Source organism: Drosophila miranda, assembly GCF_003369915.1.
Source record: "Drosophila miranda strain MSH22 chromosome Y unlocalized genomic scaffold, D.miranda_PacBio2.1 Contig_Y3_pilon, whole genome shotgun sequence".
Classification (NCBI taxonomy): Eukaryota; Metazoa; Arthropoda; class Insecta; order Diptera; family Drosophilidae; genus Drosophila; species Drosophila miranda.
In genome coordinates, this window is record NW_022881625.1 from 8,117,026 (window position 1) to 8,133,582 (window position 16,557).

General features: G+C 41.5%; 2 protein-coding genes across 2 annotated transcripts in view; both read left to right on the plus strand.

The window, feature by feature from the left end:
• Positions 1–11,157, plus strand: part of LOC117194347 — a 28,516-nt gene extending 17,359 nt beyond the window's left edge. The window contains exon 3 of the mRNA XM_033398916.1: positions 10,839–11,157. Within this exon, the coding sequence (XP_033254807.1) occupies positions 10,839–10,886 (48 nt within the window). The 3' untranslated portion in view covers positions 10,887–11,157. The remainder of the gene's footprint in view (positions 1–10,838) is intronic.
• LOC117194813 lies at positions 11,056–12,402 on the plus strand. Its single transcript, XM_033399296.1, has 5 exons — positions 11,056–11,160; positions 11,193–11,362; positions 11,733–11,831; positions 11,903–12,166; positions 12,262–12,402. Exons 1-5 carry the CDS (start codon positions 11,056–11,058, stop codon positions 12,362–12,364), a joined length of 741 nt encoding a protein of 246 aa, XP_033255187.1. The 3' UTR covers positions 12,365–12,402.
• The last annotated feature ends 4,155 nt before the right edge of the window (positions 12,403–16,557 follow it).

The following is a 16,557-nucleotide window of genomic DNA, read 5'->3' on the forward strand; positions in this document are numbered from 1 at the left end:
TTTCCAAATGGTACCTAATTCATTTATTCCCCTTTCATTCCGTTTTGGAACTAATTCTGAAATCATTAATTTTAATAGACTTAAGTCCATTGATATTTCCCACTCATCGTCTGAATTAATTGATTTGCTGACATATTTGGATTCTTTATCAATTATCTCTCTATAAAAACTCAAATTAGTAATATGGAAAAGTTCAGCGTATGTTTCATAAGTGTAAACGTCTCTGTCGTCTTTGAGCAATAGATAGTCACTATGCGTATAGACAATTACTTCCGAAGTCGTCAATATAACAAAAGTCAGTATTAGTATATTCGCATACATTTTCTGGAAAAAAAATATTTAATATTTGATGTTATCTTTATGTATAATTCTGTTTCTATTGTTGATTATAATTTTATTCGGTCGATTTTCCTTAACTACCTGCTTTTTGTATCGGGATTGAAGTTTATTTCTTTCCCCGAATTTCTTTTCATAAACTACTTCTCCTATTTTATAATCTTTTTCTCCTCTATCTTTGTTATGTAGCTTAAGCATTTTGGTCTGAGCTTCCTTAAGTAATATTGGATTATGCTTGTGTTCTATTTTGTTATACAATATGTCATATGGCATTTGATTGGTCGTTGAATGTATCGTCAGGTTATATTTCAGTGCCGCCCTTATTATTATTTCTGAATAATCTGTTAGATTTAGTTCATCCTTGATGCACCGCGCTATTTCTGTTAGTGTGGAATGTACCCTTTCTACCTGACCATTTGAGGTGCTGTGTCTGGGATCAGCATAATAAATAGTTAAGTTACTTCTTTGTATGAATGATCTAAATTGTGCTGAAGTAAAGCTTGGTTCGTTGTCAGTCATTAAAGATGTTGCTAACGGAAAGTGTTGCAAAATTTCCATTACCTTATTTTCAATGTTTAATTTACTTTAAATTTCCTTGACCACCAAGTATTTGGAATAAGAATCTATACAAGTTATGAATGTTAGGTTTTGGGCATAGTATATGTCTAAGTGTAATTGATCTCCTTCTTTTGCTGGAATGGGAGCTTCCCCAATTGGAATTTGTACAGGGTGTCTGTGATATTTGTTTTTGTTACAGATCTCACAATTTTTTATATATACTTTTAATTTTTTGTGCAGGTTTGGCCAATAATACAGCTTAGTTATTTGGTTGTAATTTTCGTCTAGTCCTCTATGGTCTCTGCAATGTGTTTCTTCTATAATTATAACTTTATCTTCTGAATTTACTACATCTTGGAGGAACTTTCTCGCGAAGAGAAATTTATTTATGAAGTTTTCCTTTAGCTTATTTTGGATAAGGTATAAATCTTCTAAAGTGCAGTGTATTCCTGTGGTTAAGTGAGGCTGAATAAATTCTTTTAAAATGATTAGCAGATTGTCTACCGTATCAAATTCAATAATATGTCGGGTATTTTCATAAACTCTTACTAACTCATGAACTGTAAATCTCCCTTGCGCTAATAGTAGCTGCTGTTAAAATTGGTTTAGAGGCTTGCTAGTCTCTTGAATGACGTTTTCAAAACTACTCTCTGCAGAATGCTGAGTATTTATGTCTGATTCTGAATCTGTCTGGTCGACATCACTATCTGTCATATGATTTATTTTAATCTGAGATAAGGCGTCCGCTACTACGTTAGTTGAGCCTGGCTTATAAATGATTTTTGGTGTGAAACTTTCTATGAAGTAATACCAACGTTTCAATTCAACATTTGGATTTTTTTGCGACATTGCAAAGGACAAAGGTTGGTGATCTGTATGTATTTCAATTCCACTCACTCCGTATAAATAATTTCGCAAATTTTTTAATGCCCACACAATAGCTAATAATTCCTTTTTATTAGTAGCATATAATTGCTCGGTTTTACTTAAAGTTTTAGAAATAAATGTTATGGGATTCCCATCTTGCGACAAAACTGCACCTATTGCTATGTCCGATGCATCTGTGGTTAATGTGAATTTTTTATTGTAATCTGGTTGTACTAATTCAATATGTGCTATTAAACTGTCCTTTAAATTATTTAATGCTCCCATTGCTGGTTCATTTAGCTGTATTAATGTTTTCTTGGATGCCCTTCGTGAAACTTTCCCATTTACTCCACTCAGATATTTTGTTAATGGTTTGGCAATTGTAGCATAATTTCGGACAAGTTTTCTGTAATACCCTGTTAGTCCTAAGAAGCTACGTAGCTCTCTGATATTTTTAGGAATTGGATAGTTTTGTATTGTGGAGATTTTGTCTGGATCTGTTTTAATGATATTTTCGGAAACAATGTATCCCAGAAATTTGGTTTCCAATTGAAAGAATTTAGACTTTTCTAGGGAAATTTTTATGTTAGCGTTTTGCAATATCTGTATTATATGAATTAGATCTTTATAATGTTGTTCTATAGTTTTTGAAAATATTATTATATCGTCCATATAGACGTGACAAGTTTTCCCAACTTGTTCTCTAAGTATATCGTCCATTGCCCTTTGGAAAATTCTGGGAGCGTTCGTCAATCCCATAGGCATTCTTAGAAATTCATATTTGACGTTATTTATGGAAAAATATGTTTTTTCAATATCTGATTCCCTCATTAAAATCTGATAGAAACCTGACTCTAAATCAATGGCCGAGAAATACTTTGCCTTACCTAAATTGGCAAGGATTACTGAAGGATCTTGCATAGGGTATCTATCCGGTATGGTGTTTTCATTAAGTTTCTTAAAGTCTATTACTAATCTATGTTTAGGAGTTCCGTCCTCATTTACTCCCTTCTTTGGTACTACTATTACCGGTGAATTATATGGGCTTTTACTAGGTCTGATTATACCTTCATCTAACATTTTACTTATTTCGTTATTAACGAAATCGTTAACCGAATAAGCGTATGGATACTGCTTGCCATATACCGGTCTATCATGTTCAGTGTTAATCTCTCCTTTTATATCCGTTCTGAACGGTAACTGTAAATTTATATTGGCATGGTCTTCTTCGATGATAGATACCATTTTCTCTCTGAGATTTTCTAAATTGTCCTCTTTGTAGGTTATTGTGTTATACAATTTCATTTTTTTCAATTCAGAATTTGCATAATTTTGAATGTCGGATATTTCTACGACGGCGCGTTCAGGATTTTTGCATCCCAAACTTTTAAATTGTTCATTGTCGGATAATTCAACGACGGCGTGTTCAGGATTCTTTAATCCCAAACTATTCGAACTTTTAGTGTCGGATAATTCAACGACGGCGTGCTCAGGATTTTTTTATCCCAAGCTATATAAACTTCCTTTTACCTTTACTGAATCACTTTTCATTTCTTTTTCTTCTTCAAAATATTTTTTTATTATATATTCCTTCAACGGAAGGATGGTTTTTCCTTCTATAAAGGTTAATTTGTTTAAAGAAAGGACCTCGTCATATATTAGTTTCTCCTCATTGTCTTTATAACTTAAAGTCCCCTTTCCTGTATCAATAACAGCTCCGATTTTCTTTAATAGGTTAAATCCTATTAGTAAATCTGCCTCCATTCCATCTATTTCATAAAACACTTGTTTTGTGTTGAAAATAGTTATATTATGGAAATATTTAATTATTGAAAACCCATTCACTGTAGCAACTTTCTTATAAATTGATAATTCTTTTTTATTTTCGTAAATTCCCTTTTTTATATAACAGGAAGTTGCTCCCGTATCTATCAAAACTTTTAATTCTCTGTTTATTTTTTTATCTACTCTTTTTAAGTAGGGCAGACCTACTTCGGGGGCTGATCTAAAAAATGGTCCTCCTCAATGTTATTTATCCGCATTGCTTTATTAGCCGGTTGTTCCGACATTTCGTTTGGCTTTCGTTTCTGCGCCTGATTTTCGTTAGACTGATTATTCGGTACTACGTTTGCCCTAAAATGCTGAGCTTGGCTATAATTGTTATTATTTCTCCTATAATAACCGTTAGTATTCTCCCGATAATTTCTATTATTATTATTTCCCCTGAATTGATTGCTGTTCTGTCGGTTCTTGATTTGTATCAATTCGTCTACATCCATTGGTTCTGGGGCCTGATTTTGTTGTCTATTACCCAAGAAATAGGGTTGTCCCCATGACATGTTATTCCTCTGAAGATCCCTTTTTTGGTCGAATGGTGAACTATTAGTCCTTGGTTGTCGTTGGTTGAATCTTAATGTATTGTAGTTATTATTCCCTGAATTTCTGGGGCCACTGAATTTGATTGCAATTCCTGTACCTTTGCCAAGGCATTCGGTAAATCTGGGGGATTCAATAAAAATAGGATTTCTGCAATGCCGCCGTTTAGACCAGTGACAAAAATGCGTAAGGCATTGTCTCTAATTTTCTTATTTGATTCTTTCGTGATTTCACTGTCCTTTCCGTGAGTCATTATTGTCTTATTTATTAACAAGGTCATTTTTTTTGTGTGGACGTTGACATGCAATGACTGCATCTTTCAAGAGGCGATGCAGTTACTGCACCGTCAAGTGGCCCGTGTGACACCAGCAGAAGGCTGTTACGCGCGGATCCCAGGCAAAACGCAGCCCCCCTCCCGCCCAACCGACCGAGGGGCGCTGCCGCATGCCGCGCGGTGCGTAGCCGAACCAAACGCGAACATGCAAGAAAGATAGCTATTAGACTAACATTCGAGGAAAATTAGTACTAAACTTACTAAGAAACTAAGCATGCAATCAAAGTACAAATACCACTACAGTTACTAATTAATAGAAAGGTGTGTAAGGATTAATAATTTAATAAGAGGAAGAGAATTAGTGGTGGATATAATATGGTAGAGGGAATTATAATCCGAGCATAAGACCCTAAACGGTTCATGCAAGGAATAATTCGATCTACAAAGTGGAAGGAACAACGGTATAAAATTTCTAGTCAGTCTAATAGGAATCGTGAAGTTTATGCGGCTCAACAGATCAGGGCTGTCTATGTCACCCCTGATCAAGTTGTGCATAAATATCACACCAAGCATTTTTCTACGGTTAACTAAGGATGGGAGGTTTACTAATAGTAGTCTACTAGAGTAAGATGGGAGTCTTACACCCGCATCCCAGTTAAGGCCCCGCAGAGCAAAGAGTAAAAAGTTTTTCTGTACTGATTCTATACGGTCCTGGTGTACTTTGTACTGAGGGCACCATACACAGGAGCCGTATTCTAAGATCGGACGAACAAGCGAGGTATAGAGAGTCTTTGTTATATAGGGGTCGTCAAATTCCTTTGACCACCTCTTTATAAACCCAAGCACGCTCATGGCCTTATTTACCATGGTAGAAATGTGTTCGGAAAACTTTAACTTGGGGTCTAACATAACACCCAGATCATCCACCAGGGTAATTCTCTCAAGAGAACCAACAAATAGGGTGTAAGGAGCCAACAAAGGGCTAGAACGATGAAATGTTATAACTTTGCATTTCGAGGCATTAAGGTGTAACAAGTTTGCACAACACCATGACTGAAAGTTATTGAGATCGGATTGCAAGCGAGAATGAAATGAAATGTCCTTGTACTGGACACAGAGTTTAACATCATCCGCATACATAAGTACTCGAGAGTATGTTAATACTGAAGGTAAGTCATTAATAAAGAGTGTGAAGAGTAAGGGGCCTAGATGGCTGCCTTGTGGTACTCCCGAAGAAACCTTTACTGGGAAAGAGAGGGAGTTTTTGAAGAGGACTCTTTGAGACCTAGAACAAAGATAGCTAGAAATCCATCTCAGGAGGTTGGGCGGAAACCCTAAAAGGTCAAGTTTATGCGCTAAAAGGGAATGGTTTACAGAGTCGAATGCTTTACTAAAGTCGGTGTAAATAACATCCGTCTGTAAGTTACCTTGAAAGCCTTTAATAATGAAAGAGGTAAACTCTAACAAGTTCGTGGTGGTTGATCGCCGCCTTATAAATCCATGCTGAGTTGGAGATATAAGTGACTTGCAGAGATGTTGCAAGTGCGGAGTTAAAACCCTCTCAAACATTTCAGGAATAGCGGATAACTTTGCTATACCTCTATAATTTTTTGCATCAGACTTGCTACCTTTTTTAGGGAGAGGAATTATAAACGATTCCTTCCAGATCGGGGGAAGCAAGAAGAATCAATGGATAGGGTGAATAGTTTAAGCAAAGGTCCACACAGAGCCTCGGCGCAGTACCTGAGTACACAACCTGGAACCCCGTCTGGACCCGGTGAAAACACCGGCTTAACTAGTCGAAGATCATGAAGTAGGGAACATTCATTTAACAAGGGACTGAAAATGCCGTTCGACCTCGGTAAACCGTATGGGTACGGATGACCAGAGTAGCTTTCCTCAGAATAGGTGGTTTGGAAGAATTGGGCAAAAAGATCGGCAATTGCCTGATCATTATTTGCCGACGTATTACAAAATGATAGCGAGGATGGGTGTGCGGACGTTCTACGCTTACTGTTTACGAAGCTGTAAAACTGTTTAGGGTCCTGAGAAAAACGTATCCTGCATCGAGATAGGTAGTTCTTATAGCATTGAGCATTAAGAACTGAAAAGTTTGACCGAGCTAATACATAGCGAGAGTGAGAAGTAGGAGAACCCACTTCTTGAAATTTTTTATAAAGTCTTGATTTTAAGTTTTTTAGACTGGATAACTCTTTGGTAAACCAAGGGGGTTTTCAAGATCTAGTCGGACAAGAAAGCGGGACACAAGAATCGAAAAATGTGCCAAGAGCATTGTAAAAAATGTTTGTGCCTTTTATGATATCAGTGCACAAGTACAAAGCGGACCAATCAAAATCCCTAATGAGGTTATTAAGCTTCGCAAACTCGGCTTTACGAAAGCAGCGGACACGTTCGGGCAGCCTACTCGACCGATCCAATACAGTTGGTCCTATATCTAGCGACACCTCGAAAGTAGGGTGGTAGGCGTCTTCAGGTATAGTGAGCGGAAGGGCTCGGGTTAACAACACTATGGTCGGATCCGATACAAAGCACAGATCAAGCAATCGACCCAAGGAATTATTCACATGGTTGACTTGAGACAGGGATAGGTCAAGCAAGCCGTCAACAAAGTCATGTCGTGACATGGGCACTAGGATACTAGACTCGTTTACCGAAGACCAAACAGTTCCTGGCAAGTTGAAGTCACCAAGAACTATAATACGATCTTTATCAGATAGCGAGGAAGAAACAGCGGTTAAAGCGGACAAGTGCTGCTCATAAATTGAAATATCCGAAGAAGGTGGGATATACGAGCAAGTAATGAATATAGCGAAAGCGGGAAGAATCAGTTTTACACACAGGAATTCCAGTTCCTGTTGAACTTGGACTGTGAAGTGTTCCGACGTGAAGTAAGAGTCCACTGCAATTAGAACACCCCTGCCCGTCGAGACGAACGGTCCTTTCTAAAAGTTGTGTACCGACCTGCCAAAACCTCGGAACTAAGAATGTCCGGCTTTAACCAGGTTTCAGTAAACACAATAACGTGGGAAGCAAATGCAACACTATCCCGGAAAAGAATGCTGAGCTTACTACGCAAGCCTCTTACATTCTGATAGGTTACTAAAAGAGAAGTTATTTTTTTGGAAAGGTGGAAGCAAGACGGGAAGTTGAGGAAGAGGAAGTTGAGGTTGAGGTTGAGGGTGGCACACTGGAAAGGTTTGGAAGGGATATGGGGGGCCTATTCTTCTTCTTAGCCTTAAACTCCTTCACCACCAAATGCTCCGGCCAAAATTTGGCGGAGAAAATGGTGTCAAATTGAGTTGGGGAGATGCTTATCTTAAACGAGGCTATCTCCCTGGCATAAGAGAAGTTAAATTTCTCCACCTTTAAACCCACGGCTTTTATTTTGCTTTGAATAAAAGCAATTACATCATTAGATGTGAGGTCAGGGGCCAGCCGTGAAACAAAAACTTGTCGTTTTGGTGGGACTCCCACCAGTGGTTTAGTCACCACAGGCCTAGTACCTGTGGTGGCAATATCCGGAGGTCCGGAACGTCTATTTACTGGTGGGATCGGTATAGACGGGACAACTAGCGAACTTGCGGACACCACGGACACGGACGCTGCAGACGTACTTGGCTGCACATTCTCCGTGGCGATGAATTCGGCTACCGAATCTGCGTCGCCAGCAGCTGTCGTTGCCCTTGGAGTGGCAAACGAGATCAACTGCTGCACACTTGGAGTGGTCGGAGTCAGTTTTTCGGCGGCGCACGGCTGAGTGACGGTTGGCAATTGCAGATCCCGCGGAGTGACCTTTTTGCGCCTCGGAGACTCATTCAGCAGTTTTAAACCGCTAAACTGAGCCTCCATGGCTAGGAGCCGATCGTATTGGTTTTTAAAACCAACGGTCAGCTCCTTAAAGCCACTCCTCGTCTGCCTCATGAAAGCCACAATGTCTTTCTCCTCCGCACGGCATGCCTCGCAACTGTAATGCAAGCCATTACGAGGCCAGAAAATCCAGCGCATTTTGCGTGCACTACGCTGTCGCAGAGCCAGCAGGGGACATTCGGCTGATCGTGGGTGATCTGCTTCTTACAGCTTTTTTTGGCACAGACCACAGCGTATTCCATTTTATTTTATTATTTATTTATATATATACTATTATTTGCAAAACAAATTGGTATCAGACCAATGTGCCAGACAACGCTCAAAGCGGAATTGGTAAAAAAAAGAGAGCAGAGTGGAGAGCGGTTATAGCGAGAGCTACTAAGCAGAGAGCGCTATTGCTCAGAAAGTTTAAAGAGCGAGAGAGAAAGAACAGTTATTGAAGTTGAGGTGATAGCGAGAGAGTGATAAAACAACAAAAGCTACCAGACGAGAGCGGACTGCAATGCAATGTAATGCTTACTCACTCACTGCAACAACACAAACACAAGCACAATCCGACGCCGAAAAATAAAAAGTTAAATAATGTTTTAACACAAATCAAAAGGCATGCACTCGCGTAATAGAATAAGTTTCCAGATTGTTGTCTGGTTAGGAAGTAAATTTTCTTGTTAACCTCGTTATAGAAATCTATTATTGAAAGGTTCCCTTGTCGGAGAACGCTTAACTCTTGTTCTATTATGTAAATTGGTCTCTTGTCACTGTAAACAAAGTCAAGTCGTGAAAGTATGGCATCAAAATTTAAAACTGTCCCGTGGTTGGTCAGTGCGTCATGTGCTGGTCCTGTTATTTTGTTTCTCAAAATTGTTAAGGCAATATAATATTGCTTACTTCCTTTCTTATATAACTTCACTTCAGCTTCTGCAGCTTCCCTCCATCCTACGTATTGGTTTAATCCACCATTGAAAATTGGTAGGGATTCTATTAACTTTAATGTGGTGTCATCTTTTATTGTCTCGTCTATTGCTTCTGCCTGATAATCTGATACCTGATCGGATTTAGTTTCTATTTGTTGTTTTAAATTTACAATTTGCTCCTGTACTTGTGAAATTTGAAGTGCTATCAATTGTTTGACCAGATCTGCAGTGAGATCGGTCCTTGTTTGTGAGTTAATCATTTTTAGTTTTTAGTTGATCCACCATAAATTTTTCTTATATGTTTGTTTTTATAATCTAATATAACCTAGTTGAACTTATATATTTATTAATACAACTTTTGCTCACGGACTATCCGGTAGGGGTCGTCCTTCTTAGTTTGGCTGACAGATCTTCGAACGGGTCTTCCTTCTTGATTTGGCTGACAGGTCTTCGAACGGGTCTTCCTTCTTAAATTTCTTTGTTTAACTGGGTCTTCTGGGGGTCTTCCTTCTTTGGTTTAGCTGATAGTTTCACTTTCTTTGTGTTTTGGTTTGGTTGGTTTTGTTTAAAAACTTTGGTTTTTTTGGTTTTTTTGTATTTTTGAATTGTCTTGATTAGCTTTTGTATTTATTTGTATTTTGTATTGTATTTGTATTTTGTATTGTATTTGTATTTGTATTTGTATTGTATATTGTATTTATTTTTGCACACCCTAAGCTCCGGTTTGTTTCCTTTTTATCTCACTTTTTTTATCTTATATCTCACAGTCACGTTTTTATATCTGAAGGATTTATTCCATTAATTAATTGTCCTTCGGGTTTCGGCACGACGCAACACTTTTATTATTCGGTGCTTTTTATACAACGTCGCCCCACGTTGGGCGCCAATTAAATAACTGCGGTAGCGGATTGTGGTTTTAAAAAGTTTTTATTTTACTTCTAACTTCACTGATATAGATTTAAGTAGAGGGTCACAAAGGATTCCGGGCAAAGGGTTTTCGCGATATTAATTTTTAGCTCGACTTTGCGGTGTCGCTTCTGGATCAAGACTGACTTGAACTTTCTGATCTTTGCATCGTTGATCCCTTTCGGGAATAGTTTTTCTATAAACATTTCAATTGATTTCGCCATCCCGAGTATTGGATTTCGTCATCCAAAGAGAGAACTGTAAAATGCCTAAAGTGCAGGATCTGCAGAAAGCCGGGAGTGAGATTGTTTATGAGAAGCCGGTTGTGGGCAAACATTGGTTTTCCATTTAGGCGTGTGTCAAATATTGGGATTGCGGCGGGAGCCCTTGAGATTGTACATCTTAGAAATCAATTAGGCGGAGGCCCAAGATTTAAATTGTTTTCGTTTTGGAAAGCCAAAGATTGTTTACAACTCGTATAAGAGCTCAATAGAATTGGGTACGTTAACTTGCATGCGTTAACAGAATGTCGACAGAATGTTAGCAACAGTTGCAAAGTCATTCGTTTTCTGCGCTGCTGACACTTTCTCTCGTATCTGTCGTTTTCTCTCCTGCCGGTATTCAATTATTTTCTGGCACTTTCACTTCCTCACCTCTTCACTTCCTTCCGGATCTAACTTCCGCTACTACCTCTCGCCTTCTCATCCCCCCTCCCTTAGCAAGCAAGCTTGCGTGTCGGTATGACTGGGGGGCAGCTGTCTCGCTAGCAGCGCCACCGTTGGCACCAACACCATCACCAGCGGCATTTCCAAGGAGTGCGCCAATTACCCCGTCGGCAGTCAGTCGGCCCGTCCATACGTCCAACTGCCGGGCATACACATTTCCAACCCTCCCCAGTACGGGCCAGGGAATATGCAGGAAATAGACGCTGGCAAAATGGCGCACAACGGCAAGGCACTCACAGGGCGCTACAATGCCACGCCCACCTATGGCTTCGACAACGAGCAGAACTACTGCTTGGAAAGGGGCTCCTGCATATTTGTAAATCTAGCCGATTCTATGCTCAATCTCAGAATTCCCAACAGTTGCCGTCTCCAATGCCCCCTTCACCATACGCCTTGGCACGCGTGAGCAGCACACGCAACTTCGAGCTCGAGAACCACACACCGCCGGCATGTCCCGGCTCTGGACCCATTGCCATGACGAACGGCACCATCCAGTTGCGCCTCCGCGATGGCGTGCGGTGAGTGTGGACGCCCCCAGCCCCTTGGCTCTTCTTTAAGACCGACCCCTAATGTTAATACCTTTCTTTGCATGGGGCAGAATTGACATGACTCTGGACAAGGCGGTGCGCGTGCTCAATCAGCGCAGCATGGTGGCAGTTGCTCTATCACGCAACTGCAGCAACTCGGCTTTGATCCACCCCAATGGACGCATCTTGCAGAGCGGCGCTAAAGTCGAAATAGTCACCTACGACGGCATGAAGGGCAATAACTTTGTGTGAGTGGGAATGGCCCTTACCCCAACGTGGCATATTTGAATCCGTTGAATTATCTTCCCATTACAGTCGCTATGCCAAGATGTGGTACAAGGGTGTGAGCTTCACCAGCGAGGCGTGCGCTCTCATCTACCTGGTGGACACAGCCGGGACGCGCACCACAACCGACACTCACCGATCTGACCAAGGACTACACCCTGGCAGTGTTCTATGAGTGAGTCCCCCCGGCCAATTGCATCGCTTCTTATTTGGCTAATTTCGATTTAATTCCCGAACTTCTCGCAGCGACTCGCGGCATGGTCCCTCTTATATGGCTGAAGCCCATGACGTGATTGCCAATTCAGCTTACACCTGTACCGAGGATGGCACTGAGATCTATGACATAAACGGATTTCGCATCACCCAGGCAGCCGATGGCCTGGTGAAGGTCACTCGTGTGGACAACAAGTGCTTGATTCGCACCAGTCCCGGAAATGGATCGGCCACTTTGACCACACCTGGCATCCATTGCACTGCCTCTCTGGGCAAGACCTCGCATCTGTTTGTTCGGTGAGTGTCAAACCGATGCTCTCAACCTCCCCCTCCCCCTCCCCATCACCCGTCATCCTGCTCTGCTAACTTCCGTTCTGTTCTGTCTTTTGTAGTCGCAATGAGAAGCGCATGCACTTCGATGGATCCTGTTTCATTGTACGCAACGCCGGACACTCCGCCGGCTTCAATGAGAACAACCTGCTCATTGTCTACTGAGCGGCGTTCGTAGTCCGGAGTTAGAAACGGTGCAGTGGTAGCCCATCCCACACGCACACACTCACACATGTCAACACATTTCACCTGGAACACATACATAGACACCTACAGCAGCACACTTGAGTGACCTTGACGTGGAGAGAGGGATTCAGTTAGGATCCCGGAATTTAGGAATATCAAAATCAATTTGGGAAATAAGTTAGAAAGCAAATATGTTCGTACAAAAACCGGCACCACACCACACCACACACACACACCTCAGCGAAGGAACTCAGCCCAGTCCTATCTGGGTTCCGATTGCTCGACATGGGCGCAACACAACCACACCACCAACCCCCAGGGAATACTAGTTGTCTTTCGTTTACCATTGCCTACATATATATCATGCCGTATATATGCGTGTATTACTAGTTGTTATTGCAAATCGGGAGCGATTTCCTGCTTCCCCAAATCAGTTGACCAAATCAGACCGATCTCAAGCTAAAGCGGAACCAATCAGAGCCGAATCGCATCGAACAGGGCCGTGCCAGCGTTTGGTGTTCAAAAAAAGAAACATCGTTTTTCTACTCGTTGCCATTTCGGCTTTTTCAGTTCTTCTAAATTGTTTCTTTTACGCAGCTCAGTTCTAAATTTTGTTTGATAGACTTTAAAAATGGTAAAACTCAAGAAAAAAAAGTTTAAAGAAATATCTCCCAAAAAAAAATTTACAAAACTATGCACAGTTGGTGCGTCTGATTAAGCAACGTGTATTCAACAATTATAGTAGATCAGAGGACTAGTTCTCTTGGGCGTTACGTTTAGGCAACGTAACGCCAGTGCCGATACATTATTTCTAAGCTACCAGTTCTTTCAATGCAATCCAATAATGTTCATCCACACCCGTAGCATACAGACACTCGAACACACCGCACACTCTTTACAAGAGGCAAAAGAAAGTGAATTATTTGCAAGTGGCACAGCGCCAGCCACAGTTAAAACAGCCACAGGACACACATGAAAGATAGAACAGATCCTGTGAAAGGTAGAAAGTGAGAGTTTATTAAATTAACCCCTATTGTAATTTGATTAAAAGACACTTGTCCTGTGACGAGGACAATGAAAGAAACCCCATACAAACACAAAACATAGGCTTAATATATACATAAATACGATGGGATGTCCAATTATAATACAAAGTTAAGCCCAGTGTGAAAAACCGGGATTAGCCTTACGTCAATCTCCAACACATAAATTTTCTATCATGTAAAGAGAAATTCATGTGCCCCAAAATCAATACTATGGAAGTATAATAAATTTAAAATGCAATCCGTTCATTCAATAAAATAATTTATTCCTCCAAAAGAATGGTGGAGCAATGGAGCTCGTTTCGTTTCCTACCCTCCATCCTTTGCTAATTTCTTGGTGGAAAGAAAATGTCGACTGCCTCCTGCCCCGTGCCTTTATGTGTTCGAGTATTTATGTACCTTCTGTCATACATGGCCGGGGGTATCGTAAATTTACAACAAAATTGTTTTATGGCCCCACTCCATGGGCCCTCCTGGCCCCCCTCAGGCGGAGATTGGCGTTTACGCCGTCACCTGAAGTGCCATCAGGAGTTGGACAATTTCAGGCCCTAGACGACAGTTTGGTTCGGTTTCCCATCTTTAAGAGCACTTGGAATTTAATCATTTAAATTTCTGTGAGGATTTCCAAGAAAATAAATTTGAATATCTGCCGCTATAGAGTTTATATTTAAATCCGATTTAATGTAAAAGCGGATTACGCTCTTCTATTTTGAAGGGACTTCGGATAAGCCCTATCTTCGGAGACATCGGGATATGGAAGACCTTTTTGATCTCCAAAAACCAAGCTTCGCGGGGATACAAATATTTCGTTGAATTTTTAATTGCACATTTACGACACAGCTGTTTTTATTTTATCGTAGCGTGACAGCCCTGGGCGGCCAGTGTGTACACTCTTTTGGACTACAATATTGTTTGTCTTGCTGTTGACAGCGGTAAATTAGGCAAATGGAAGTAAAAGTACATTGATATTTAATTAGTAAAATGTCTTGAGCCTTGTCGTTACCTGCAAACAAATCCAAATGCACAGGGATATCGGATCGACTGTCATGCAGACTAAAGTTTCCAACAAACTTAACCTGGAGCTGGAGGTGGAGGTAGGCACGCGGCGCGGATGCTACAGCGCTGGCTGTGGCTGTTGATAAAGATTATTGGATAATGTCTTGGCGGAACTATCTGCCACGTCTGTCTTTGTCATAAGAAGAAAGTTGTTCCATTGTTAGAGATACACAAAGAGAGAGAAAGAGAGATGCATACGGAAAGTGAGTGAAAGCGTGGAGCAGTGAGAGCGGGTGCGGAAGCCACAGCGTGGATACAGAAGCAGCGGTAAGTACAAATAGCCCAACCAGGGAAGGATCAAAATATTGATGTCTGGAATGGCTTTATTCAAGTGTGAGAGCCTAACTGGGACTCGTGCGAGCAAAGAACCGACCCCATATATGTATCTGTGGCATATTCAATGCTCACGCTTGTGCGCCCCTGCGAGTCCTTGTCTGCATCCATTTGCCGCTCGCACCCGTGTGCCCAACATCAAAAGCTTTTCACACTTAATTGGGCGTAAAATTAAATAAGAATTGATTAGAACACTTGAATGACAACAGCCGTGGCCATGTTGCTGATGTCAATGGCATCAGAGAGAGCCGCATCCTGCCAGCATCCAAGCCCCCAAGCCTCCCAGCTCCCAGCTCCCACTCCACCTCCTGCCAGCAATTCCGCTGGCATTCTAAGCATAAGCAAACTTTTTGGTTTCGATTTTCCCCAGCTGACGCACGGCACGGCAAGGCACGGCACGTCGGTGACTTCGGCCACGTTCCTGCCGCTTCTCGGGGCTCCTGCCACTTCCGAAGCCGGGCACTCCCGAGACAGAGCGCACTAATTGCTGCTGGGAACTTCCCTGGGGAGGCTCCCCCGCAACCCTGTATTTCATCGGAAAGTTTATGAAATTCAATTTCCCCAAAAAATGGGGAATGGAATGGAAAAAGGCCGGGCATCAATTTTCCTGCATTATCGTTTAATGAGCCGACAATTATGCGAGGCCCCTCTGCTTCGGCACCATGCACGTCTATAGATATTCAATTAACTTGAATTCACAGCCATAACTCTCCGAACGAGTTCATTCCACATGCATTTGGCCAGGGCATAGGGCAAGTCAACTCGATTTCCGGCTATTAAGACATTGCTGAACTTCAGACGTGGAATGCAACGCCATGGAGTGCCGAGTCCAGGCAGGATAATTACATTTTAACCGGGTGATTCGAGCGGAGAGGAGAGTCGACAGCAACGTCACCGGTAATGGATAAATGCACATCTTCCGCCGCCCTGGGGGTCCTGGGAGCCGTCCTGGGGCACGGCACATTTAATGGGAAATGAATGGCAATGTTGGAGGTAGAAATGAAAACGTTCCCAGGGGTAAGTTGTACGAAAACCAGCACGAAGTGCCCTCCATAATCTTCCACTTAAAGTTGATAAAAAATGTAAACGACTTTCATTTCGCCCGGGAGCGATACCTTTTGACGAGGACTTCAAAGGACAGCTGGAAGACCCAGGACAAACTCGAGGCGAAAGTGAGTAGCTCATTGAATTGGATGGATTGTCATCCCAGTCGGTGACAGCAATCAAATCAATCACACCAGCCTCCACCTGAGTAGAGCAGGCAGGTCAAAGTGCGGCAGCCTTGGAGGATAAAGAATGGACCCCTTTTCTGACATTTGGTGATGTTTTGCGATGCAGCAAGAGGGAATTCCTACACCGATTGGGGCAAAACTTGGGCTAGGTACAGCTGGCAAGGCCGATCGTATAACCCGCTTCATAAATAATATACAGCTAAGAGTACTATATGTTTGGATTCATTGGGAATCCGTGCGTGGTGATGTCTAATGCAATTTGCGTAATTGAAACCCACTCGAAAGCAATTAAATTTCCTGTGGTTGGACCACTCTCCGGCAATGAGATTCGTTGGAGTAATTGCAATAGAGATTCCCAACTAATCTTCAGGTAAAACAATCCATAATGGAGCAGAAGTTTTGTTCGCACTCGGCATTTATCAAGTTTGAAGTTTTAATTTGCTTTCGCCCCAACAAAAACAACTACAGAATACAGAATAACAAAAGTAGAATAACAAGAATAACACGA